This window comes from Pelodiscus sinensis, chromosome 1, assembly GCF_049634645.1.
Source record: "Pelodiscus sinensis isolate JC-2024 chromosome 1, ASM4963464v1, whole genome shotgun sequence".
NCBI classification, from domain to species: Eukaryota; Metazoa; Chordata; order Testudines; family Trionychidae; genus Pelodiscus; species Pelodiscus sinensis.
Window position 1 is genome coordinate 70,820,056 of NC_134711.1, and position 25,428 is coordinate 70,845,483.

General features: G+C 42.1%; 1 protein-coding gene across 6 annotated transcripts in view; it reads right to left on the minus strand.

Moving 5' to 3' along the window:
- The window catches only part of PPP1R12A (protein phosphatase 1 regulatory subunit 12A), a 181,790-nt gene that overhangs the window by 105,913 nt on the left and 50,449 nt on the right, over positions 1-25,428 (minus strand). For all 6 annotated transcript variants that reach the window (XM_075932387.1, XM_075932351.1, XM_075932358.1 and 3 more), the window contains exon 2: positions 25,273-25,403. In XM_075932387.1, the coding sequence (XP_075788502.1) occupies positions 25,273-25,403 (131 nt within the window). The remainder of the gene's footprint in view (positions 1-25,272; positions 25,404-25,428) is intronic.

Here is a 25,428-nt window from a genome sequence, read left to right on the forward strand (position 1 = left end):
CCTCCATCCCAGGCCCTTGCACCTCCATTAATATAATGGAAAAGTGCGATCCTTGACCAATTACCAAATTCTTGGGGTAGCCCCCCATCAAAAATTATTGCCCACTCCCATGTTAATGGCTTAAGGTATGAAATTAAAAGTTTTAACAGAATTTTTTGTGTTGCAAATATCTAAAACTCTGATCTTAATGATTTTTTAAATATACACGATATATTGTACAGCCGGTCCCCAACTTACGAAAAGGTTACGTACCAAACACCTGGTCGTAACTCAATTTGTTGTAAGTCGGGAATACATGCTTTTAAGTACGGCTGCACTGTTCGTAAGTGTGGATGGTATGTTCGTAAGTCAGGGACCGGCTGTAATGGGGTTAATGGGAGGTTGGTTGTAAGTGCGAATGGTCATAAGTCGATGCATTTGTAACTCAGGGACTGGCTGTATTGCATTAAGGCTCTTCCGGAAGTCTCATCAGGATTTAATAAGTGAAAAATAAGAGGAATGCCATATCCAGTGGTGTCAGTGTTCCTCCTTATTTTGTCCATCTTGTACGGAATACAAATTATTTGCACAGATGCATGTGCTATTATGCACCACCAATATAAACAAAACACCAATATTTCACACATTTAAAAAAAATACCATATGGATGATTACTGCTGTCAGGACAGGTTAAGAATTTTAGAAACCACTACTCAAAAAATTAAATTTAAATGCAAGAGAAATAAAAATTATGAAGTGAATAGACAAGTCCAAACACTAAAACACCACACTATGAAAGAACAGAATTACACAGAATGTGTGTGGAAATAGTAAAAGCTACAATACGAGTACAGGTTGAACCTCTCTAGTCTGGCAATACTGGCATGGCATTATTTTAGTTAGCCAGATGTTCATTTGTGGGCGTGGCCAAGTTTCCCACGGTCCCATATAGTTTGTTTACAGCCACCAGTCCTGGTTCTCAGTATTCTGTGCAGTTATTTAGCTCTAATGTACCCTAAATGTCTTCTAAGAGCCCAGTAAGCAGTGGAAGTGACAATAATGCTGATAGACAATTTTTACCTCCCGTGGTTTGGTACCGGTCAGGTCCCAAGCATGCCTGACTAGACAGATTCAGCCTGTATGTGTTGGGAGGTATGTGTGCACAACTGATTCCAATGGGGTGTGTGCAAGGAAGGGAGGAGGTCCCTTCCTGCGAGCAACTGGAGGATGGAGCAAGGTGGTGAAAAGGGGCACTTGAACACACGCTGCTAGCTACATGCACTCTGCTAAATCAGCTGGGCAGTGTGTGAATTACTCTTGCGCAGTCACACATGTGCACAGCTTGCAGGAAACACAGGTGACCATTCTATAACTAGTTACGTCCAAGCTGAGGATGATCAATTATTATAGAAAACCATGGAGCAACCCTCAGAATGTAAATTTAGGATATGTATTTTTGTTCAGTTATTTAATTAGCCTGTAGGGCCAGGTACACGCAGTGTTATTTAACTTAGTTTAAGTATGTATCAAGTGAATGAGACAAACTTAATACCAAAAACTAAATTGCTATTCCAGTGCAGGAAGTCTCCAAATAAGGGCAAGATACTTTTCAAAGCATACTTAAGAAGGGATTCACCATAGCTCAAAAACCAATTTTGTAGAAAAAAATTACTGAGTATCTATATGGAGTTAAGACTAGAAAAATTATCTTCATGACAGCTGTGACATCAGTTACTGGCAGAGGTACTAAGAAGTTTAGTGTGCTACTTAGTTTTCAGGATTTGAGGACAAATTATGGTTTAAAATCTTTGTCTATAAAGCTCTATGTTTTTAAACAGATTTTAGAATCATACAAATTCTATGGTTTTGTGTAAATAAAATCTCAGCAATTCATTTTTAAAGTATACTTTGCAAATCTCTTCATTTATTAATACATGATACCAACGGGCATTCAGCCAAAATATCTGTGCGCACAATTAAGATTTTTTTAAAAATCACATTTAAAAAACAGTGTGCTTAATATTAAGATGTCAGAGTATTCCAAAATAGAATAGTTTATCAAACCGTTCCTTCACTGTTCACATTCCCTTGGGTTGAAAAAAAAATTAGGTACCACTACAACAGGGTTTTAATTAATATAAAATTAACATTCAATTGGAATTATGCCATTGATTACACTGGGAATAGGCTTGAGCCCAAAAACCTTTCATTTTAAATTAAAGGTTATTAGAAATTATTATAAAGCTATGAGGAATTCTGGAAGGCAGGCAAAGCTGCAATCAAGTGAAAAGTATTAAGGAACATAGTACAGAATTAGAAATATTTGTATACTCATATACTACTTTTTCATCCAATCTCAAAGCACTACAGTATTAAAAGACCTAGAGTTTTCATACTTACGCAAAGTATTTTTAATCATAAAATTACACTTCAATTTTTTAAAATGAGAATGCTTATATCAATACAAATAATATTTTGCCAAATTCTATCCTGGAATATGTCTTCATGAAGTCAATGGACTTTCACAGGGTTTAAGGGGGGGGGGGGTGGAGTTTTAATCCCCTGGGCAGCAAAGAACCAAAAATCACCTCACTTGAACGCACACCCCACACAAAGTTAAAAAAAAGCCAAAAAAACTGCACCATTGTAACGTAATCTAAAAACTCTGGGTTCCCCCCCCCAAATAACCATTATTCTAAGGTTAATTTTGGGCCGCCAATACTATAAAATTGAATGATAAATGAATGTAACCCCATGTGAAAGATTTTTTAGGCTTTAAGACTGTTTCTATGAAAAAGTTAGTTTTAATATAGCAATCCAATTACTTTTCTCCATAATATCAAATCAATAAATCTTAAAGAATTTCAAAGTCATGCCAAATGAAATAACAGGTATATTCCACAATAATGAAGTCACGACACACCACAAATCTCTTTAATTGTAAACATACTTCTATAACCTCTTCAGGTCTACAGAAACAAAATCAGAGATTATTTCAGGGTTTTGTTGGTTTTTTTAAGTATTGAAATGGGAGGGTTTTGCTTTTTAAAAAAAATGTGTTTCACGAGGCAGGAAAAATGAATGAGAATTTTGCAGTAACTTGCTCAGGAATATCTATTCTTTTAGAACAATGTAGCACTTTAAAGACTAACAAGATGGTTTATTAGATGATGAGCTTTCGTGGGCCAGACCCACTTCCTCTGATCTGAGGAAGTGGGTCTGGCCCACGAAAGCTCATCATCTAATAAACCATCTTGTCAGTCTTTAAAGTGCTACATAGTCCTGCATTTTGCTTCAGCTACCCCAGACTAACACGGCTACATTTCTATCACTATTCTTTTAGAGACATCTTTCATACACACAAAAACCTCTGTGAAATCTTACTTCCAGTATAGCTTGTCTGCAGTAGAAAAAGACTGTTTCAAAGAGCAAGGTCTTTTGTATACTCAACGGCACATCAGAAGATGTAGCAACTGATCAACCAGCCAACTTATTATGTCTGCTTAGACACAATAATCCATCTCAGAGTGTGCTGCCATTGACACTGGTACTCCACGAAGACGAATAGTAGCTGGCGTTGACAAAGCAGCCCCCCCCCCCATGACCTTATTGCACACAAGACACTGCAGTGAGTATGTCAACTTCAGCTACACTACTCACATAGCTGAAGTAGGTAAATAGTGTAAATAAGTATAGACAAGGCTTAAGACAGCTTCCACCAGCCTCACCTATGTGGATCAAGAAAGTGATTAATAGATCTAATGCTGAATGGCAAAACCTTATTAGCTTGGGGAAAATAAAGTTGACAGGTCCTAGAGCTGTTGCTGGGCAACGAGAAAACAACTATTCAGGAGCTGTACTTGCTCTGCTTAGTTTTATCTCTGATGTTATTCAGGAAACCTATGAACAAAGGTTAATATAGATTTTTAGAGTTATTCATTACCAAAGGCCACCTAAAAATTGAGTATGGAGAGGCAGAGTGTCAAATATTTTTCTTCCACAACCCAGAGGGTGACAGAAATTAAATTAAACCAGGTAACACAATGATGGGCATAGTGCAAAAATCCAAATAGAATAGAAATAAGAAAGGAAAATAGTGATTTTAATGTGCATATTTCATTTAACAATGTTTAAATAATTACTGTACCCAAACAGTGCACAATTGTTTCATTCCTTTGTCTTGCAGAGATTAGAGATATCAAACAAGCTTCCAAGTGAAGAAACATTAAGACAACTAGAACTGCTCATCTTACAAGAGATAGTTAAAGGGGCAATGACCGAGATCTATCAAATCGAGAATGGTGTGGAGAAACTTAATTCATTGTCATTTACCCTTTCACATAAAGAGCCGCTAGAGGTCACCCAATGAAGTTAAAAGGCAGCAACACAAGGAACACAATGCACAGCCAACCTGTGGTACTCACGTCCAGAAGACATGAACACCAAAAGCATAACTCAGCTCAAAAATAGACACAGAGAGGATAGTTCCATCAAAGACTATTAGCAAAAATGGTCGGACAAAACCCCAGGCTCTTGGTGTCCCTAAGCATCCGGATGCCAGAAGCTGGGATTAGACGACGGGATTGAATCACAACACTTGTCCTGCTATGTTCATTCCCTCTGAAGCATCTAGCTCCAGCCACCATCCGAAGACAAGATACTGGGCTAGACAGACCATTGGTCTGCCTCAGCATGGCTATTCTTACATACTTGGCTCTGGTTTTAACATGGCATAGGAGCACAGGTACTTTCCCGTAGGCTGCCAACTCCTGCTTCAAGCCCTCACCCAACCGCAACCTTCAAGTTCTACTGAAAACACATTTCTTCCAAAAGAAATCAGTTAAACAACTGCTTGAATGGAAAACTGACAACATAAGGAACTGTGACATTATGTGCCTAACTATTCCTTTTAATTTCAAATTTGGCATGCTCATATCATCATCATCCGGCTCAACAAATGATTCAATCTACTTCCCTGTGGCGAGTAGATTTTAAGCTGGCGGGGCCGCACAGCACGGTCAGCGCATGCGCAGCGTGCGCGTCCGCATGGCTGGCAAATAGCGCTCACCACCACTTGGCGAGCCCAGATCATCATCATCATATTTTTACTCAGGTCCTTGGAAATAAAGACTATCTATATAGCAAGTACAATCACCTTTTTGTAACATCTCAAAGAACTTACGCTATGTTTAGCCATGACAACTGTATTTAAATATGTTTTAGGACAATGTTTCCCAATTATTTTTTTTTTAAACCACAGAACCCTTTTAAACTCAAAAATTTCAAAGAACCCCTACAACCAGGGAATAAGTTTGTTGAGGAAAAAAACAACCCCCCCTTCGCCCCCTACCGACTGGGGCTTCCAGTACACCACAATTAGTAGTTAATAAGATGCTAAATACTGTCATGAGATCACCATTCATTTTAATTCAACATACTTTAAAACAAAAATCATGTTGAATATGTACAAAAAATAAAGCTATCAAATAATATTAATTATATTCACTGTTTTCAATGCGAAGAGTGGTTTTTCATCTTTTCTTTTTATTTGGTTTAATACTAGAAAGTTAGATTTGCATATCTGGCTCAGCATTCAGTCGTTTTCTGTATTTAGTTTTCATTGCTGCATAGTTCGAGAACCCAGTTTCGCACAAGTATGTGCTGGCGAAGGGTAACAGCTGACGAACTGAGCATCTTGATAAAGATGAATATTCTTCACTTTGACACAAGTCACCCCAAAACGTAATCAGAGAAACTTCTTTAAATTTTTGTATTAATTGGCCGTCTGAAGCCATTTCAATTAGGTTTTCATAATCTTGTGTAGAAAAACTGACTGGCTTTTCTGTTAAACTTAATGGATTTCGAATCCAGTTATTGGTGTCATTAATGGTTGGAAAATACTTAATGATGTTCATATATAATCGCAGAGATGATCTGCAATGTCTCTGAATATCTTCATCAGGTTTGCATTCATTTTCTTCAAAGAAATCATTCAGGGATGGTAAACAACCCAAATTATTTGGTCCTACAGACGAGATCCAAAACTGTAGCTTCCGTGACAAATGACAAAATTGTATCTTTCGCATTAAAAATATTTACATTCTTCCCTTGCAGCAACAGATTTACTTCATTTACTTTTGTAAAGATGTCTGCAAGATACGCAACTCTTAATAGCCACAAAGTTTGTTAAAACGATCAGACAGTTGGAATTTGTGATCAATCAAATATGCGGAGAGCTCATGACGCAACTCAAATAATCTAACCAGCACTTTGCCTCGCGATAGTCACTTGACTTCTGTATGTAGAAGCAGGGCTATGTGCTGACTACCCATATCTTCACACACAATTTTGAACAGTCTTGATTGTAATGGTCGAGTTTTTATATAATTAATAATCTGTACTACTTCGTCCAACACATTTTTAAGAGAGGGAGAAATATTCTTAACTACCAGAGCGTGTCTGTGGAGAATGCAATGATGGATGGTGCAGTTTGGTGCTACATTTGTGTTACAGCTCCAGCCACTGTTCTTACCATTGCTTTGGCACCATCACTGCATACATCAACACATTTTTCCTAGCTTATTTGATGTGTTTTCATAAAGTTATCGATACAGTTTAATATATTGTCACCAGTCGTATTGGTTTCCAAAAATTCACATAAAAGTATCTGCTTCAGTAAAACTATTAAAATCATAACGGACAAATACAAGCAAAACTGCAAGACTTGCAACGTCAGTGGACTCGTCTAATTGCAATGCATATGCATCACATAAATGCAGCCGAAAAATAAGCTCCTTCTCAATTTCAGCAGCAAGATCGTGAATACGACGTGTGACAGTATTGTTTGACAGTGGCACAGCCTCAACTTTGACAAGACTCCTGATCCAACATACACATTACAGTAACTTTTGCACATGGTTTTATGAGTGATTCCCCAAGAGTATGTGCTTCTCTGGAGAGCACTATCCGATAGCTAACTTTGCTGGTACTGAGTCTGGAGGTGCCAGTACTGAGCAGTACCATCACAAAAAAAAGCACTGGACAAAGACCATCTTTGTAGCCAACAACATCACTAACTAGTTACAAAAATCTGTTAAAACTTGTTAGATAAGCAAATAGATAAGCACTAACAAACTAAAAGCCTTTTAGAGAAGGGATCTTGTTATCGTCCTCATATTTGACTAAGGCTATATCTAGATTACATACCCCTGTCGACAGAGGGATGTAAATGAGGCACTTCAAAAGTACAAATGAAGAGGGGATTTAAATACCCTGCGTTTAATCTGCATAATCACATCATGGCAGTATTTCAAATAAGCAGCATTTTGGAAGTAAAACTGCAGTCTAGATGCGGTTCTTTCAAAAACGGCAAGCTTTTTTGAAAAAAACTGCGTCTAGACCGCAGTTTTACTTTTGAAATGGTGCTTGTTTGAAAGAGAACCATGATGCAATTATGCAAATGAAGCACGGGATATTTAAATCCCCTCTTCATTTGTACTTTTGAAGTGCCTCATTTACATCCCTCTGTTGACAGCCTGTTACATTGCATGTGGTCTAAACTGTGAAAAACTATTTTGCTTCACATTCAGACTGCACAATGATCAGCACTAGAACCTTAATAAAAAGCAGGAAAGCTTCAATTTTGAATGAACTAATGGGCTCTCAGAAGTGATAGTATAGCTTACTTACCAAGTATTGATTCAATCTACACCCTGGCTACTGGGGTGTCCGGAACTTTCCTCCAGTCATACCTAGAAAATAGGAGTGAACCTATGGCAATGGACAGTCGTGAGTGGGGTTGCCAACACTGACAACTATTCCAGGAGACTTTTTTCTGACATGATGTAAATGTCGTTTTCTTAAAATACCCTATTAAAATATCCAGGACTGATGTGGATTCCAGGAGATTTCAGACTTCTTCTGGGGGGTTGACAACCCTAACTGTGAGTCATCACCAAGGGATCTTAAGTGTGGTGGTCAAGGATCTATCCCATCTCCAATGCTGTCAGTGTATCTAAAAAGGCTTCTTGTTGTAGTCATTTGATAACAAATGTCCCCAACCTGCTGCCGATATATTACCTTTTGCTTTGCACACTCCAGAGTTTTGTTCTCTAACAGAGGAATATTTAAGTAACACTTCAAACTGGATGTCCAGGCCCATAACACCCACTGAAATTGCCTCTACCTGCTTAAAAAAAAAAAAAAAAAGCCCTACTAATTCACACCTCTAAACAAATACAAGTAAATAAGTAGCTTTGCAACTCACACTGATGTTTAGACCCTTCTTCCGGAACAAAAAGGAAAGACAGTCAGAAGTTCTCCCTGGACTAACATCTAGACCAATGGTTCTCAAATGGCAATGCACAGACCACTAGTGGTGATCCGCAGCTTGAGCTCAGTCCCACTCCTTCACCCCACAGCGGGGAGCCCAGGCTGTCGCTCCAACCTCCCCCTCCCCCGTGAAACTGGAGCACCAGTTTTCCACTTGGGGAGATGGGAGGCGGGGGGAGAAAGTCCTAAGAGGCAGCAAAGGAGTGGAAGGGGTACTTCAAAGTGGTAGCTCTGCACAGCTGAGCCAGGGATTAACTCTGTGGCACTGCTGCTTTGAAACCCCAAGGCAACGTGTTAAAGGGGCAGCTGCCGCATAGCTGATCCACAGCTCAGCTGTGCGGTGCTGCTCCTTTAAAATGCCGAGCCTGCCAAACAGCATTGGCATTTCAAAAGGGCAGCACCATACTGCACAGCTGATCTGGGTATCAGCTGTGCGGTGACTGCCCCTTTGAAATGCCACCTCTGCGTTTCAAAGGGGGCCCATCAGCTGATCCCGGGCTCTCTGTGGAATTTACCCAGAACCCAGAGTCAGCTGGAGAGTCACCCGCTGACTCCAGGCTCCATGTCTTTGAAATGCACAAGACCCCACCACTGGGGGACTCTTGTACATTTCAAAGGAGAAATGCGGAACTTTGTGTACAGCCCAGGGCTGCACACAGGTGCTGCCTTTGAAATACAGGCAGTCCCCGGGTTACGTCAATCCGACTTAAGTCGGACTCCTAGTTACGAACGGGGAGGGGCCCGCAGCTAGTGCGGGGTGCCTCCCCCACTGTCGCCACCTCCGGCGGCGCAGGGGGCGCTTCCCCCCAGCAGACCAGGGAGACGCGGAGCGGCTTTTCTCGCCGCGGAGGACGCGGGCGGCGGGACCGCCGAGACATGCCGCAGTCCCACCGCCCGCGTCCTCCGCGTCGAGAAAAGCCGCTCCGCGTCTCCCTGATCTGCTGGGGGGTGGGGGGAGAACGCAGCTAGTGCGCCCCCCCACCTCCAGCAGACCAGGCTTTTCTCGCCGACGCCTGGGGTAGAGCAGCTGGGGGGCTGCCAGGTTGGTCCCACAGCGCCGAGGAGCGGCGCTACTGGACCAACCCAGCAGCACCCCAGCTGCTCTGCCCCAGGTGTCCCCAAGTCAGCCACTGCTGAAACTGACCAGCGGCTGACTACAGGAAGCCCGAGACAGAGCTGCTCTGCCCCAGGCTTCCTGGAATCAGCCGCTGGTCAGTTTCAGCAGCGGCTGACGTGGGGACACCTGGGGTAGAGCAGCTGGGGCGCTGCAGGGTTGGTCCCCGCAGTGTCGACGTGCGGCGCTGCGGGGACCTACCCGGCAGCGCCCCAGCTGCTCTGTCCCAGGCGTCCCCAAGAGCAGCTGGGGTACTGCCGGGTTGGTCCCGCCGCGCCAAGGGTCAGCACTACCAGACCAACCCAGCAGCACTCCAGCTGCTCTGCCCCAGGCATGTCCGATTCAGCCACTGCTGGTCAGTTTCCAGGAAGCCCGGGGCAAAGCAGCTCTGCGTCCAGCTTCCTGTAGTCAGCCGCTGGTCAGTTTCAGCAGCTGCTGAATCGGGGACACCTGGGGTACAATATGTACCAGTTCCGACTTACGTACAAATTCAACTTAAGAACAAACCTACAGTCCCTATCTTGTACGTAACCCAGGGACTGCCTGTATACAAGAGTCTCAGCGGGGCTCTTGAACTTTTCAAAGGAGGAATGTGGAAGTGCCTATCGAGTTGCGGATGGAAATTCCATCGACTACTCAACTAGTCAATTAACTACATTTTAACATCCGTAGTCTTAACTAATTCCTCTGATGTGCGTGCCCCAGGGCCACCAGCACAGGAGAAAAACAGTCCTATCCCAGCTTGTCTGCCTTTGTACATAGTTCCTCAGTAAACTAAAAAATATAAATAGAAAGCCTAGAACTTTCAAGAAGCAAGAGCTAGTAGCTAGGTTGAACAGATTAGAGCCATGAATTCATTTTTATGAGAGTAACTGTGGGTGTAGCATGTTTGTGATGAGATTTAATTGTAACTGGTAAATTTCTCATTTAGAAATACTTGATTGGGTTTTTTTTAAATAAAAATATCTGATTTAAACAAAAATCTTTTTTTATATAAAAAACTCCATGGATTTTTCTCCACTTACTTAGGCCCATTGTCACTTTAGGATGTGCAGGAAGCAGCAGTGGCTAAGTGTGTTTGAAAGAGGGTTTCATGGTTTTAATCCATAGGTGGGGGAACTAGAGGTACAGAGGATTCTGCAGCACCCGAGTCCCAGCTGTCAGCCACACGAGCTGGCGGGACTCTGCTGCTGCCCTGCAAGCTTGCTGCCGGATCTACATTCCAGGGTTTTGCTTCCAGCCTCAGCTTTGCACGGGAGGGATAAGGGAAGGTGTCAACATCCCCACTCAAAGTTCCCACTGCTTCCACCTCCTCAAGATTGGATTATAGCAATGCACTTTACTTGAAACTCCACTCCAAAATCACTTAAAAAAAAACAACAAAAAAAGTGGAAATTGTATTAAAATCATAGGGTTGGAGGAGACCTCAGCAGATCATGGAGTCCACCTCCCTGCTAGAAGCAGGACCAATCCCAGCTAAGTCATTCCAGCCAAGGATTTGTCAAGTTAGGACTTTTTTAAAACAAAACAAAATAAAATTCTGATAGTCTCAAAGATACCACAGGACTATTCATTTTTAAAATTACAGACTAACATGGCTCCCTCTCAGACTTTTTAAAAGAGGTAGGTTAAAAACAGGAATAAATAGTTACTAATAACTAATGGAAGCTTAATAGCTATGCATTTTTCCTCCATCTTGAGGAAGATGCTTTAATAACTGTGGACCCTCCTGTCCCCATCACAATTAATCAGTTCCTACGTACTTGTTCAGTCAATTTAGATTGTAAACTCTTAAGGTGTGGACCATGTCTTAACTTGCTTCATGTGTTTTCTAAATTGTCATGTACAATTGATGGCTTAGGATACAAATAAAGATATAGGACCACATACAGAGTATTTGTTCTAGAAGATCCAGCCAATCACAATGGTCAACTTTCAATTAGTTCATCTTTTTCCACAACAGGTGGTCTCAACATACAAGTAGGCTTGCTAACAGTAACGTATTGTAATAAAAAAGGTAGGTCAACACTTATATCAAGATATTTTTGATGGAATATTTGGCATTTCAACATGATTAAATAACAGGTGGTGAAATTACTGGTGTGTCCAGACTAGGGAAGTGCATTCAAACACAGATAGATGTCCAGAGTTCAGCTAGTCCTGAACTATGAAACCCTTTTTCCAGGATGCAATTTTAGCTTTGTGTTTCCAGATAGAAAGGGAGATGAGGCCCTGGGTGAATTTTAACTAACTATGGCAACCTCCTCTTCTCTGGTACCTCCATCAGCCCTATTCCTCTCTGGTCTCTGCAGTATTCAGATCACTACACCAAGGGTCGGCAGCCTATGGCTCACTTAGGAGCCAAAATATGGCTTGCTGCTTAAGCTTAAACCCCCTCCCCCCCCTTTGCGCCCCTGTAAGACTGGAGACAGCACCGGCTTCCTGTAAGGTCGGGGGAAGGGGAGAGGGAAGCCCCACTATGATCAGGGGAAAAAGCCAGAGCCACAAATGGCTCTGTGCATGCATAAACATGCTCCCCAGCTGAGGAACAAAGCAGCAACAGGCATGCTTCTTTAAGGCTTTACTGCGGGAAGTCATGCTTGGGACAGGGAGCCTGAGAACAGCACGTGGAGCAAAAGCAAACCCTGCTATCACCATGCCCGCAAAGGACCAGCAGCTGCCATGGCCATATCCCCACTGCTCCGCCCCCGCACACCACAGTCTGCAACCCTATGGGGTCACTGCAGTCAGTCATCGGCCTAAGCACTTTTTTCCTGGCACCAGTGGGCTAAATCCTGGTCAGCCTGCCCGGACCCACCAGCCAGTCTCCCCATGCTCCTGGTGAGGCATAGCCTCCATTCCACACTTGGCCCTTGGGCTGCTAACTTATTCCTTGACCGGTGTGGAGCAGCATCTGGCTGTTACAATAAACCAACCCTTTACAGACACTGGGGGGGAAGTAAGTGTCGCCCAGACTCTGCACCCACTACCCTATCCATGCTGAGACCATGCACCCCCCCCACCCCGACCAGACACCCACCAGCACCCTGTTCCTTCACCGTTCCTGCTCCCACCCCTTAGCCAGAAACCAACCCACACCCTGCTCCTGCACCCTATCCCACTCACTGGCTGTTCTATCCTGCACACTGGAGCCCTCATTTTTGGCCCCACCTCAGAGTCTAGGGAAGGCCCATAAAATCCACTAACCCTGGAACCCAGAAGAATTAATCTGGCCTGAGGCCTTGAACCTCAGTCCTCCCCACCCCATGGAGCTAGAGAATCAGGAAAGTGAGGTGTCTCAGCTGGGGGCCACATCAGCGAGGCTTGGAGGTCTTTGGAGGGTTGGTTTTGTTTGTGGGGATGGTTGGGTTTTTTTTGTTTTTGGGGGGGGGCGCTTCTCACTTGTGTGGTCCCCGACTGATTTTTCTGTGGGTCATGGCCCCTGGCCCAAAAAAATTCCCCACCACTACCATAAAGAAGGCAATGTTGAAACCTTTTGTACTGGACATAATATTTCACTATATTTAAAAATTAAGTCTGTCCAACAATCCCCCACAGTTGGAGTCCAGCTCCCACTTCCCCAACTCCCTGCCATAAGTTTGACAGAACACAGCCCAAAAGTGTGCATGAAGCTGGATTTGACCAGTTATTATATTAATTTCAAAGAAATGTGTGAAACGATGCAGCAGCAGAAGTTCCATTGAAATCCTTGTGCACATTTCATTTATGCTATTAATCATTATGTCAATTATCAATAATATTAAGTTGAATATTTTCAGTCATGCAAATGGACATTCTTATATGGCTCTTTGTTGACCATTTGTTCTGAATTTTGATGTAGTTTGGCTCTTTAGTTGGAAAAGGTTGCCGACCCCTGCACTACACCCTTCCACCAATACAAAAGAATTCCTCTTCCTTCTTAGTATCTCTGACCATATCTCGGATTATCTTCACTGCATCCTATACTTTTAATCATCAAGTTTAAGCTTCTTATCCTTTTCAAGTATTTTTTAACTCAATCTGTCTTTGTCTAATTATATGCTGGCCTTCACACTCCACCAAAATTGCCAGCCTAGACTACCTATTTATCCACTTCTCCCACAACCACTGCCCAGCTGTACTTGAAGCTTGACAAGTGACATTTAGTTTAAAAGCTTCATCATCTATATATTTAAAAATACATATTTTTATCCTCCATGCTTTACCTATACTGTATGTCCTCTTAGATTGCATTCCTCACACCAAGCACCGTACACTTTGTTTTACATACAATGAGAAACCAATCCTAATAGGCCCTTTCGGTACTGCTATAATACAAGTTAATGTTAGGTTTCAACATTAGATTTAACCTTTTGCACCTAATAATTCTTCCTCCTCCTTCTTGTGAATCAAGCTCTCTCAGCTTTAACTTTCAAAAATGGAATCTTAACTCAATTGATTTGACAACACAGGAATGCAGGGGCAAGATTAGAAAGGAAAAGGCACAAAATGAGCTCAAACTAGCTACAGGAATAAATGGAAACAAGAAGAATTTTTATAAATATATTAGAAGTAAGAGGAAGACCAAGGACAGGGTAGGCCCACTGCTCAGTGAGGAGGGAGAAACAGTAACAGGAAACTTGGAAGTGGCAGAGATGCTTAATGACTTTTGTTTCGGTCTTCACCGAGAAATCTGAAGGAATGCATAACATAGTGAATGCTAGTGGGAAGAGGGGAGGTTTAGAAGATAAAATAAAAAAAGAACAAGTTAAAAAATACCTAGAAAAGTTAGATGCCTGCAAGTTGCCAGGGCCTGATGAAAGGCATCCTAGAATACTCAAGGAGCTGACAGAAGAGGTATATGAGCTTCTAGCTATCATATTTGGAAAATCATGGGAGACAGGAGAGATTCCAGAAAACTAGAAAAGGGAAAATATAGTGCCCATTTATAAAAAGGGAAATAACCCAGGAAACTACAGACCAGTTAGTTTAACTTCTGTGCCAGGGAAGATAATGGAACAAGTAATAAAGGAAATCATCTGTAAACACTTGGAAAGTGGCAAGGTGACAGGGACCAGCCAGCATGGACTTGTAAAGAACAAATCATGTCAAACTAATCTGATAACTTTCTTTGATAGGAGTCTTATGGATAAGGGAGAAGCGGTGGATGTGGTATGAAGTTTAATAAGGACAAATGCAAAGTGCTCCACTTAGGAAGGAACAATCAGTTTCACACATACAGAATGGGAAGTGACTGTCTAGGAAGGAGTATGGCAGAAAGGGATCTAGGGGTTATAGTGAACCATGAGCTGAATATGAGTCAGCTGTGTGATGCTGTTGCAAAAAAGGCAAATATGATTCCAGGATGCATTAACAGGTGTGTTGTGAGCAAGACACGAGAAGTCATTCTTCCGCACTACTGTGCGCTGGTTAGGCCTCAGTTGGAGTTGAGTCCAGTTCTGGGCACTGCATTTCAAGAAAGATGTGGAGAAATTGGAGAGGGTCCAGAGAAGAGCAACAAGAATGATGAAAGGTCTAGAGAACATGACCTATGAAGGAAGGCTGAAAGAATTGGGTTTGTTTAGTTTAGAGAAGAGAAGACTGAGGGGGACATGATAGCCGTTTTCAGGTATCTAAAAGGGTGTCATAAGGAGAAGGGAGAAACTTGTTCATCTTGGCCTCTGAGGATAGAGCAAGAAGCAACGGGTTTAAACTGCAGCAAGGGAGGTTTAGGTTGGACATTAGGAAAAAGTTCCTAACTGTCAGGGTGGTCAAACGATGGAATAAATTGCCCAGGCAGGTTGTGGAATCCCCATCTCTGGAGATATTTAAAGAGTAGATTAGATAAATGTCTATCAGGGATGGACTAGACAGTATTTGGTCCTGCCATGGGGGCAGAGGACTGGACTTGATGACCTCTCAAGGTCCCTTCCAATCCTAGTATTCTATGATGGATTCTATGATGGTCTTATTGTGTTACATTATTTTTTGGAAATAGTTTTCAGAGTAGAATAGATATTTCTTACTGTGGTAGATACTGGAAAAAGCCAAATATTATTAAAATTACCATTCTAGCTTTTGTTTCTTGCAAATAAGCAATTCAATTAAAATGAACTACAGTAAACTTCCGATAATCCGGCACCTTTAGGACCCAGGGGGTGCCGGATTATCAGATTTTTCCGGACTATCGTAAGGGGGGAGGCTATGAGGGGTCTGGGGTGGTGTGAGTTGGGGGGGGGATGCCACCCCAGACTCCTCATAGCCCCCCTTCCGATAGTCCGGCTCTGCCCCAGGCATCCCTGATTCAGCCGCTGCTGGTCAGTTTCAGCAGCAGCTGAATCGGGGACGCCTGCAGCAGAGCAGCTGGAGTGCTGCCAGGTTGGTCCGGTAGCGCCGACCCTTAGCGCGGCGAGACCAACCTGGCAGCACTCCAGCTGCTCTTGAGGATGCCTGGGGCAGAGCAGCTGGGGTGCTGCTGGGTTGGTCCTGCAGCGCCGCTCCTCAGCGCTGTGGGACCAACCCGGCAGCCCCCTAGCTGCTCTGCCCCACGTGTCCCCAAGTCAGCCACTGCTGATACTGATCAGCGACTGACTCCAGGAAGCCCGAGGGAGAGCTGATCTGCCCCGGGCTTCCTGGAGTCAGCCGCTGGTCAGTTTCAACAGCGGCTGAATCGGGGACAGCTGGGGTGCTGCCGGGTTGGGTTTCTCAGCCCCGAGGGGCAGCGCTATAGGACCAACCCGGCAGCACTCCAGCTGCTCTGCTCTAGGCGTCCCCGATTCAGCTGCTGGTCAGTTTTAGCGGCGGCTGAATCGGGGAAGCTGGGGGCAGAGCAGCTCCAATGGTCTGGCTGCCCGGAGCACTTCCAGGTTCCTGATGGTACCGGACCATCAGATGCTGGACCATTGGGAGTTTTACTGTACTTACTGACAAATATGCATGGTATCAGATCAGACCATTAGTATGTCTATTTTTATCATACAGATTTTGCAGCTCACGAGAAGTTACTGCCATTTCATGAAGTTTATTTTACAAATCTTAGTACTATCTATATCTATCACAGAAAAACAGTATAAACATTTTAAAACTGCTACTATTAAATGCCATCTCATGCTATTTTTCCTCCTCTTCTCTAAACTGAAATTAGAGACATAATTTGCTTGCTGTAGAAAAGAGTCCCTAGATTCCTAAAGTAGTTCCTATTTTAAAAGCGTTCAGTTTAAAATGATCAGATGCATCAGATAAAAATGTGTGGATACTTGCAATTATTGGTTTTGCTGGATTTGTTACTTTTGTTTAGGTAAAACGTAAATTTAAAGTTTTATCCATTATAAAGCCTTTAAAATAAAGACTACCTATAGTTATACAAAATGTACTTGGACAAAATTAAGGCAATAAAAAAAAGTTAAGTGACATAACCATACTTTCCCTTCCTTAGCCCCACATCTCATTACAACCATGAATACTACACATCACAGAACACACACATCAAACTTAACTGCCACCAGAGGATTGCTGACCTTCCAGCACACTCATTTGACAGCACATTCAAACATACCAAATACTGACACATCGGTGAAATCAAAGAATAATTTGGTAATGGGTTAGTGCAGAAGAGAGGACCCTCATGTTTTCTTAATCTTCTTTCCATACCTCCAATACATTTGTTATCCATGTCTGTAAGCCCATTTCTGCGATATTTCCTCCTTCTGCATACAATTTCCTATTTTCACATCTGCAATTTTCCAAATCACCTGAGATTAAAGTGTCTAATGTATGATTTTTAATCAGAGTGAGTCTGAGGTAAAAGGATAGAAAAAAAACTCAGTTAAAAAAATGGAAAGTATGGAGAAATGGGGGAAAATAATTCACAGATTCCAGGATAGAAGGGACCATCAAGATCTAGTCTGAACTGTATAACACAAGCCATAGAATATTTTCTCCCAAATAGATCCTAGAACGTATTTTTTACTAGACATCCAGTGTTCATTTAAAAACAGCAAGTGTCCAACTATTCACCATTATCCTGAGTAAATTGTTTCAATGATTAAATATTCCTGCTATTAAAAACGTACAGGTTATTTCTGGTCTGAATTTGTCTAATCTAAATTTACAGCAAGTGGACCAAGTTATACCTTCACCAGTAAGCTAGAGGAGACTTTAACCAAATGTGAGTTCCCCATCTAAATACATACAGACGGATCAAGTCATACTTTAACCATCTCCTTGTTAAACTAAACCAGAGCTCCTTCAATCTGCCATTTTAAGGTAGGTTTTCTAATCCTTAAATCATCTTCATCACTCTTCTCTGAACCCCATTCAACTGATCAACATCCTTCTTGAATCATGGACACCACAATTAGCCACAGTAGTACAGCAGTGGATGCAGAATGGGTAAACAAAAGGATAAAATAGCCTCTCTAACTCCCATTCTAGATTCCCCTGTTTACACATCCAGGACTCACATTAGCCCTTTTGGCCTCAGTGTAGCACTGAGAGCTCATGTTCAGCTGATTATCCACCACGACTTCCAAACATTTTTCAGATTCATTGCTTTCCAGAATTCTGTAAGCACAGCCTACATTCTTGTTCCTAGAAATATATACAGTTACAATGAGCCATATTCAACACATTGAAATCAATTTTAATCAATTTAATGTGCCACATTTTATATCATTCTAGTTCTTTAATCAAAATGTCATGCAGTATGAAGTCAAACACTTTGAAAAAAATCTAAGTATATTACAATCAGTGTCACCTTTAATATTTTTATATAAAAATTTAAATTTGGTTTGACAAGATATCTTTTCCCATAAACTGACGACTAGCCAGGCCCACCAATGGGAGAGGGGACACAATGGGGGTAATTGCCCTGGGGCCTGACTATTCAGGGGCCATTACTGCTGCACCCTGGGCCCTATAAATTGCTGCTAAAGCACCATGCACACCAGGCAGCACTATGGGCCATCTGCCCTCGGCCCTTCGGAGGTGCAGTAAGGGAGCTCAGCGTTCTGCTTGTTAGGGGAATTTTCCCTCACAATTAAAAAGCCTAACACAAATAAATGTATTAAAACCTTTTTGAATACATAATAAACCTAGTAGAAAGAGCTGAGACTAAATGTGTGTGAAGCCACTGGCAGCATCTTTCATCCCTCTGTAATGCTGCTCCACATAAAGAATGACAACCTGTACTACTGCTATCAGTTATTCACCTTAACTTAAATGTCAATAGTCTGTGCAGTAAACTAGGTAAGTGAACATGTAACTGTATACACAGTTAAGGGACAAGCCTGGGCTCAGTGGTTAACCTTCACCATTACACACAGGCTCCCAGTATGCACAGGGAGCTGGCTTAAAAGGAGCTGGAGCTAGCCCTGTCATTTTGAGAGAGAGAGATAAACAATAGCGGGGAAGCAGATCTTTGCCCATGAAAGCTTATGCTCCAATAAATCTGTCTGTAAGGTGCCACAGGACTCCTCGTCACTTTTGCAGATCCAGGCTAACACGGCTACCCTGCTGATACTTGAATAGTGGGGCTGTCATACATTTCCAGGGGTTTCTAATGATGCTGGCTGACATCAGGGATGGAAGTCTCTTCCATTTTGTTTTATAGCATGTTCTCAGGGAATGCCAACTCTTGCCAAGGTTGGATTGAACAGCCTCTGAACATAACTTTTCAAGGTCTGCCATGCATCCAAACATCATACTTTTTGATGGAGATTGCTGAGTTGGCCTGTCTAATTTACCTTTGTTCTAAGTTAGTATAACTGGGGAAGAGGGGAGTAGGGACACACGGATGTAAGGAGTTCTGAAAAATGCTCAGGAACCAGAATTTCTTGGGCTACTGGAGAGCAATGTTCCAGCTTGTTTGATCTGCACTGTACACAGCTTCAGAAATTATGTGCAGGTGGGATTCTTTGGTGGGTCCAAGAACCCTGTGCATATGTTGGGATCAGAAAGCCTATTTCAGTTAACAGAGAGGCATCTATAATCCATCTTTTTTGTAGGCGGGGGATATGTGAAGGGAACTTCCATGTACGCTTTCTCCCTATTTTACAACCTGGACAGTGAAGTGCAAGAGTAAGATCAGCCAGTCCAGTCTGTTGTGGCTCAGCATGTAGATGGTCTATAACCAAACCTATAAGCATTAACGGCAAAATATTGAAAAGAGGTGGATACTGTCAAAATTACACAAAACTCTAATAGGATAAGAAATTGTAGCTTTTTGCAGGCTCATCTTAAGCCAAGTGATGAAGTCCTTTGCAACCTGGAATCTGTTCTGTGATAGGTATACTTTAACTCTGAGTATACAGTTACACCACACTTTTACATTTGTTTGCAGCCCTAAATAAGTGATCAGGGACAGGACTGTCATCTATATTTTCTCTGTGTGCAACCAGTTCCCTGAGTAAGAGAACTTTGACAATACAGGCGAGCTGCCACTACAGGTAATACCTTTGTAAATGCTCTTAGTGCTATTGAGAAAGGAAGGGAACCACTCTATATTGGTAATGGTCTGGGCCCATGGTAAATCTCTGGAATATCCTATATACCTGATGTCTCTTTGGAAATAAATCTCAAATTGAGAGCTGTGAACCAGCTGCCCTTTGTTTAGCAAGGGGTTTATTGAAGCCCTCACTACACGTCTACTGTTTGAACTGCAGATGAAGATGTTCAGTTGAATCTCCGGTCTCCTTCCTTTCTGAGGATGAGGAAATATCTTGAGTACACTGAAGAGATACAAGTTCTATGGCTCCCATACAGAGCAGGGAGTTCCACTTCTTGTCTCAATATCCACTCATAAGAAGGGTCCCTGAAGAGGGAAGCAAAAAGGAAGAGAAGGGAACTATCATAGAACCCATAGTGATTATTTCCAGAACCCACATGCCTCATAGTATATAATAAGCAGCCGGGAAAAAATTAACTAGGCAGCCAGCAAATGAAGTGTAAGAATGTGTAACTGTAGCAACATGGACTAAACTTGATTTCTCAAAAGTCATGTCAAAAGGCTTTCTTGGTGGAAGGCTGAAGCTGGAAGTAAAATGAAGGGAAGTCATTGTTTACAGTTCATGTAATCTTCTAGCATTTTAGGCAGTTAAGCACTTTGATGGTAGAATGGTTGGGAACTGCTTGTTGCTTATAGGTCGAGACTTGGGGTATAGATACTTAGGGAGTGGAGGACTGCTCTTAGTCTTCGAGGAAATGTGATTCCTTTTGGCACTCAAAAGCTAGATCATGGAGGATTAAACTGGGAAATCTGGACCACACAGCAAGCTTCATGAAGTTCCCATCAAGTATCCACTGGATTGTCAATATATGTAGCAGTTCAACTTCAATGATGCTTGATTGGAAATGAAGTCTATCATCTTGAACGAGTGTTGGTGAATTCAGATAACACGCTGCAATTAATAAAATCATCTTTCTACATTAACAATTGCTAGTTTTCTAGGTGGAACAGCAAATTTACTGAAGTAATGTTCTACCTTACAAAGGCATCTAATTTGTGGCCTATCTATTAGTGGTATAGATAACAGATGGTGTTGCTTGCTCCTTCTGTTTATATCTTGCATCATTAAAGAATTCAGAGTGGGATAAAAGTATTCTGTCCCCACCTCTCCAAAAAATTTCTCCTCTTTGGAGAGCGTGCACATCTGGATGGACAGGCCAGTTGGAAGATAGCCTCATATCTAGCTCTGGATGCTACAGAATGGACAGGCCGTCTGATCTTTGGTGGCACTAGTAGTGCCAGCTTCAAAAAGGCCACATTTTTTGGTACCAATAAATGCTCTTTCAGTGTTAGAATAGTGATAGAAATGTAGCCGTGTTAGTCTGGTGTAGCTGAAACAAAATACAGGACTATGTAGCACTTTAAAGACTAACAAGATGGTTTATTAGATGATGAGCTTTCGTGGGCCAGACCCACTTCCTCAGATCAAATAGTGGAAGAAAATAGTCACAACCATATATAACAAAGGATACAATTTTTTAAAAAATGAACACATATGGAAAGGACAAATCACATTTCAGATCAGAAGGGGGAATCGGGGGGGAGGGGAAAGGAAGGTGAATGCCAGTGAGTTAATGATATTAGAGGTGGGGAAGGGTAGATGTCTGTGAGTTAATAGTATTAGAGGTGATAATTAGGGAAGCTATCTTTGTAATGGCTAAGATAGTTGGAGTCTTTGTTAAGTCCCCTGCGGAGAGTGTCGAATTTTAGCACGAATGCCAGTTCAGAGGATTCCATTTCAAGTGCAGATTTGAATGTCTTCTGAAGTAGGATGCAGGTTAGCAGGTCATCGAGACAGTGTCCTTTCTGGTTGAAATGACAAACAACTGTTTTTTCTTTGTGATCCTGTCTAATGTCTGTTTTGTGGGCATTGATTCTTTGGCGAAGTGTCCGAGACGTTTGTCCAATGTACATAGCAGACGGACACTTTCGGCACATGATAGCATAGATTATATTTCTGGAGGCGCAGGAATATGTATTCTTGATCTTGTAACTCACTTGGTTAGGCCCAATAATGGTGTCAGCAGAGTGAATATGTGGACAAAGCTGGCAGCGGGGTTTGTTGCAAGGGAAAGTACCAGGGTTGGTATTAGTGTGGTATGTCCTGTGGTTGTTGGTAAGAATCATCTTGAGGTTAGGTGGTTGTCTATAGGAGACTATGGGTCTGTCTCCCAGAGCTTCTTGGAGCTTAGTGTCCTGTTCCAGTATAGGTTGTAATCTATTGATAATGTGTTGGACAGGTTTAAGTTGGGAGCTGTAGGTGATGACAAGTGGTGTTCTATTGTTGGTTTTCTTGGGTCTGTCTTGTAGTAGATGGTTTCTAGGTATTCGTTTGGCTCTTTCAATTTGCTTTTTTATTTCTCCGGGTGGGTAGTTGAGGTTTATAAATGCTTGGTAGAGATCCTGAAGTTTCTGGTCTCTGTCTGTGGGATTAGAGCAGATGCGGTTGTATCGAAGGGCTTGGCTATAGATGATGGATCGTATGGTGTGTGCTGGATGGGAGCTGGAAGCATGTAGGTAACTGTATGAGTCAGTGGGTTTTCTGAAGAGCGTGGTGTCTAATTTTCCCTGCATCCCCCTTCTGTTCTGAAATGTGATTTGTCCTTTCCATAGGTGTTCATTTTTTTAAAATTGTATCCTTTGGTATATATGGTTGTGACTATTTTCTTCCACTATTTGATCTGAGGAAGTGGGTCTGGCCCACGAAAGCTCATCATCTAATAAACCATCTTGTTAGTCTTTAAAGTGCTACATAGTCCTGTATAGTGTTAGAATAATGGGTGTAAGAGGCATCTGCTGTTTCTTTCATGGGCCGGACAATATTCGAAAAAAGCTGAAGCATTGTTTATCGTCAAAAGGACAAAAATCCAAATTTTGCAGCAATTCTCTTATTCCCTAACTACCTTCAAACCACAACATTTTACAGGTGTTTAAAACATCTGTTACAGTAAATTTGGTTTATTATTTTGAGGACACCATTCTTCCCCTTCCTGTTATCCAGATTCCTCAGCTCCATCAGCCTCAATAGCTGTGATGTGGCACACAGACCTGCTCAGGACCTTCCACTGTATGTGGAAAAGCTTGTAATCAGCTTTGGCTCCTTAGGCCTTCCCTATGTTGTGCAATTATCCGAGCAGGCCACTTGGCCCAGCTCACTGCATCCTCTGCTCCAACTAGATTTCAACTGGGGATGTTAAAAATCATGTAATAGGGTAACCGTGTAACCACTAAAAATCAGTGGTTACACAATTACATGCTTTATACTGCAGAGCCTTCAGCCAGGTCTCCCTGGGAGCCAGTACACAGGAGCTGCCCGCTCTTCTCCTGCGGAGGAAGCTTTGCTGCTCTGCTACACCAAAGCTGTCTTCCTGGGAGGCTAAAAGTGTAGCCGACACCATTAACCAATAAACATCTGCTTATCATTTAAATGGTTATTTGTTTACGCCCAAAAATCCCTAATTTCAAAGTTGGCTCCCAATCTCCAATTCACTGGTCTCATGGAAAAATCTCAATCCAATACCCTCTCCTTTGCAGGAAAATCTAGAAAGCAAGAGACCACTGCAGATAAATCTTGGCAACTCAGTAAGAGAAGATAAAATATTAGGTGCCTGGCTTCTGCAAAATGGAGGGGGTTTTAACTAGAGAAATACTCGAGTTGAAGGAACATGTTTTTTCATGGGCATGGGAAGCATCAGTCTTCTTTGTGAGCATGGATATCGCTTGACCACAGCAAATTGGAATGCTGAATCAAAATTACTATTTAAGTTAGCACCCTTCTTGAGAAGAAAGCTAAACTACTATTAATGGCTTTTGAAACTTTCGAAAAAAAACTTCCCTAGTGACTTAAACACCTATCACAAGATGAGAAGGTATAGATTTTCAATACATACTCAAAGTACGTGAAAGTATTTGGAATGTTTTCACTATCTCCGAAGACAGAGCACAAATTACAGAGGCTGTGCATCTATCAACCATATGCGTATGTTTTACAAAAGGTTGAAAACAGCCTCTTTTCTCTTTAAAACTCCTAATATTCCTGCCTATAAAACTGGCATTCAAGGCAGTCTTTGGATTTTTCACTCATGTTTTACACGTGTAGCCAACAGACTCTTCCCAAACTTTCATGGACCAGGGCAGCAATTACCTTTCCCTCAAACATGTAATTCCTATGACAAAGGGCTGAAATTGTAAGGTTAGCAATATATTAAAAAAAATCTGTTTCTTCCAGGTCTAATATTGGATCACAGAGTGCCCTGAATATTGCAGATCTAATGGAATTCGCCTTAAGCCAAATTTACAAGTGAGATACAATGGCCTTTTTAATGGCAAAACCATAACGGTCGCCAACACTTGGAAGTCTTCATGAAGAGGGGTCAAAAGAAGCTTACTCTGATAGGTGTATATTATCTAAATCCAATCATTTTTGCCAATGGAGACAGTGATCTCATAAATAACCAAATGTTTCCAGTTGCTATCACGTCTTCTTCAAAGAGTTTTTGAAGGAAAAAGCCTCTCCCTGGACTCTGATTGTGTCACATAACTAACCCTTAACTCTGACCGTAACAGTCTGTTCTGTGATGTCACTCTTAATTTATTCCACAAGAACAACCAGGAGAGGCTAAAGCAGGGGTGGGGAATAATTTTTGAAGTGGCCCCGGGCTGCACTGGAAGGGGTGGGGCCTCAAATCGAAGGCGCGGGGTTATGATGCTTCCAGGCTTCCCGGTCCCCAGCCCCTTTGCCCTACCCCTTCCCACTAAGCACTCATGCCCCATGCCCAAATCAGGGCAGGAGCAGGGCAGAGGAAACTCATACACTCCTCCCGCCCTCCGGACCTAATTGGCCTGGGGACAGAGGAAGCGGCAGGGCCTCCATGGACCTGAACAAGCTGCTTGGTGGGCCGGATCCAGCCCGTGGAGGCCCTTTTGCCCACCCCATGCTAAAAAACCAAAATTGCAAATACAACTAGCATGGGATCTGTTGTGAGCTAGTACTAACTTCAGATATGGCTTCAACACGATTATAAGTTACAAATTATATATATTAGTCCCAACTCTACTACAGAGGAAAACAAGTTTTGAAATAGTGTAATTTGGTTGTTGTAATTTATATGGCTGGACCCTATGAAAACTATGATAATTTATTAATCTAAAAGGAAAATAAGAAATTATATATGCCCAGTAGCTATGTACATTAAATAATTCACAGACTCAAAGTATAATATGCAAAATGTCTCTGATAATTCATGACTTAAAAGTTAAAAGCTCTTGTTTATGAATGCCATCTACTCCCAGCACTCCTGATATTCTCTCTGCAAAACCATGGTATACACACAAATGTTTTTAACAGAAGAGGACAAATCCTTACTCTGCTATATCAAGGTATCCACAGGAAGAAGCTGCATGTAGAGGTATCCAGCCTTCATTATCTGGTTGGTTAATATTTGCTCCATTTTCCACCAGAAATTTCACCATATCTATGTTATCATCTATGCAAGCCTAGAAGGAAAGAAACAAACACACA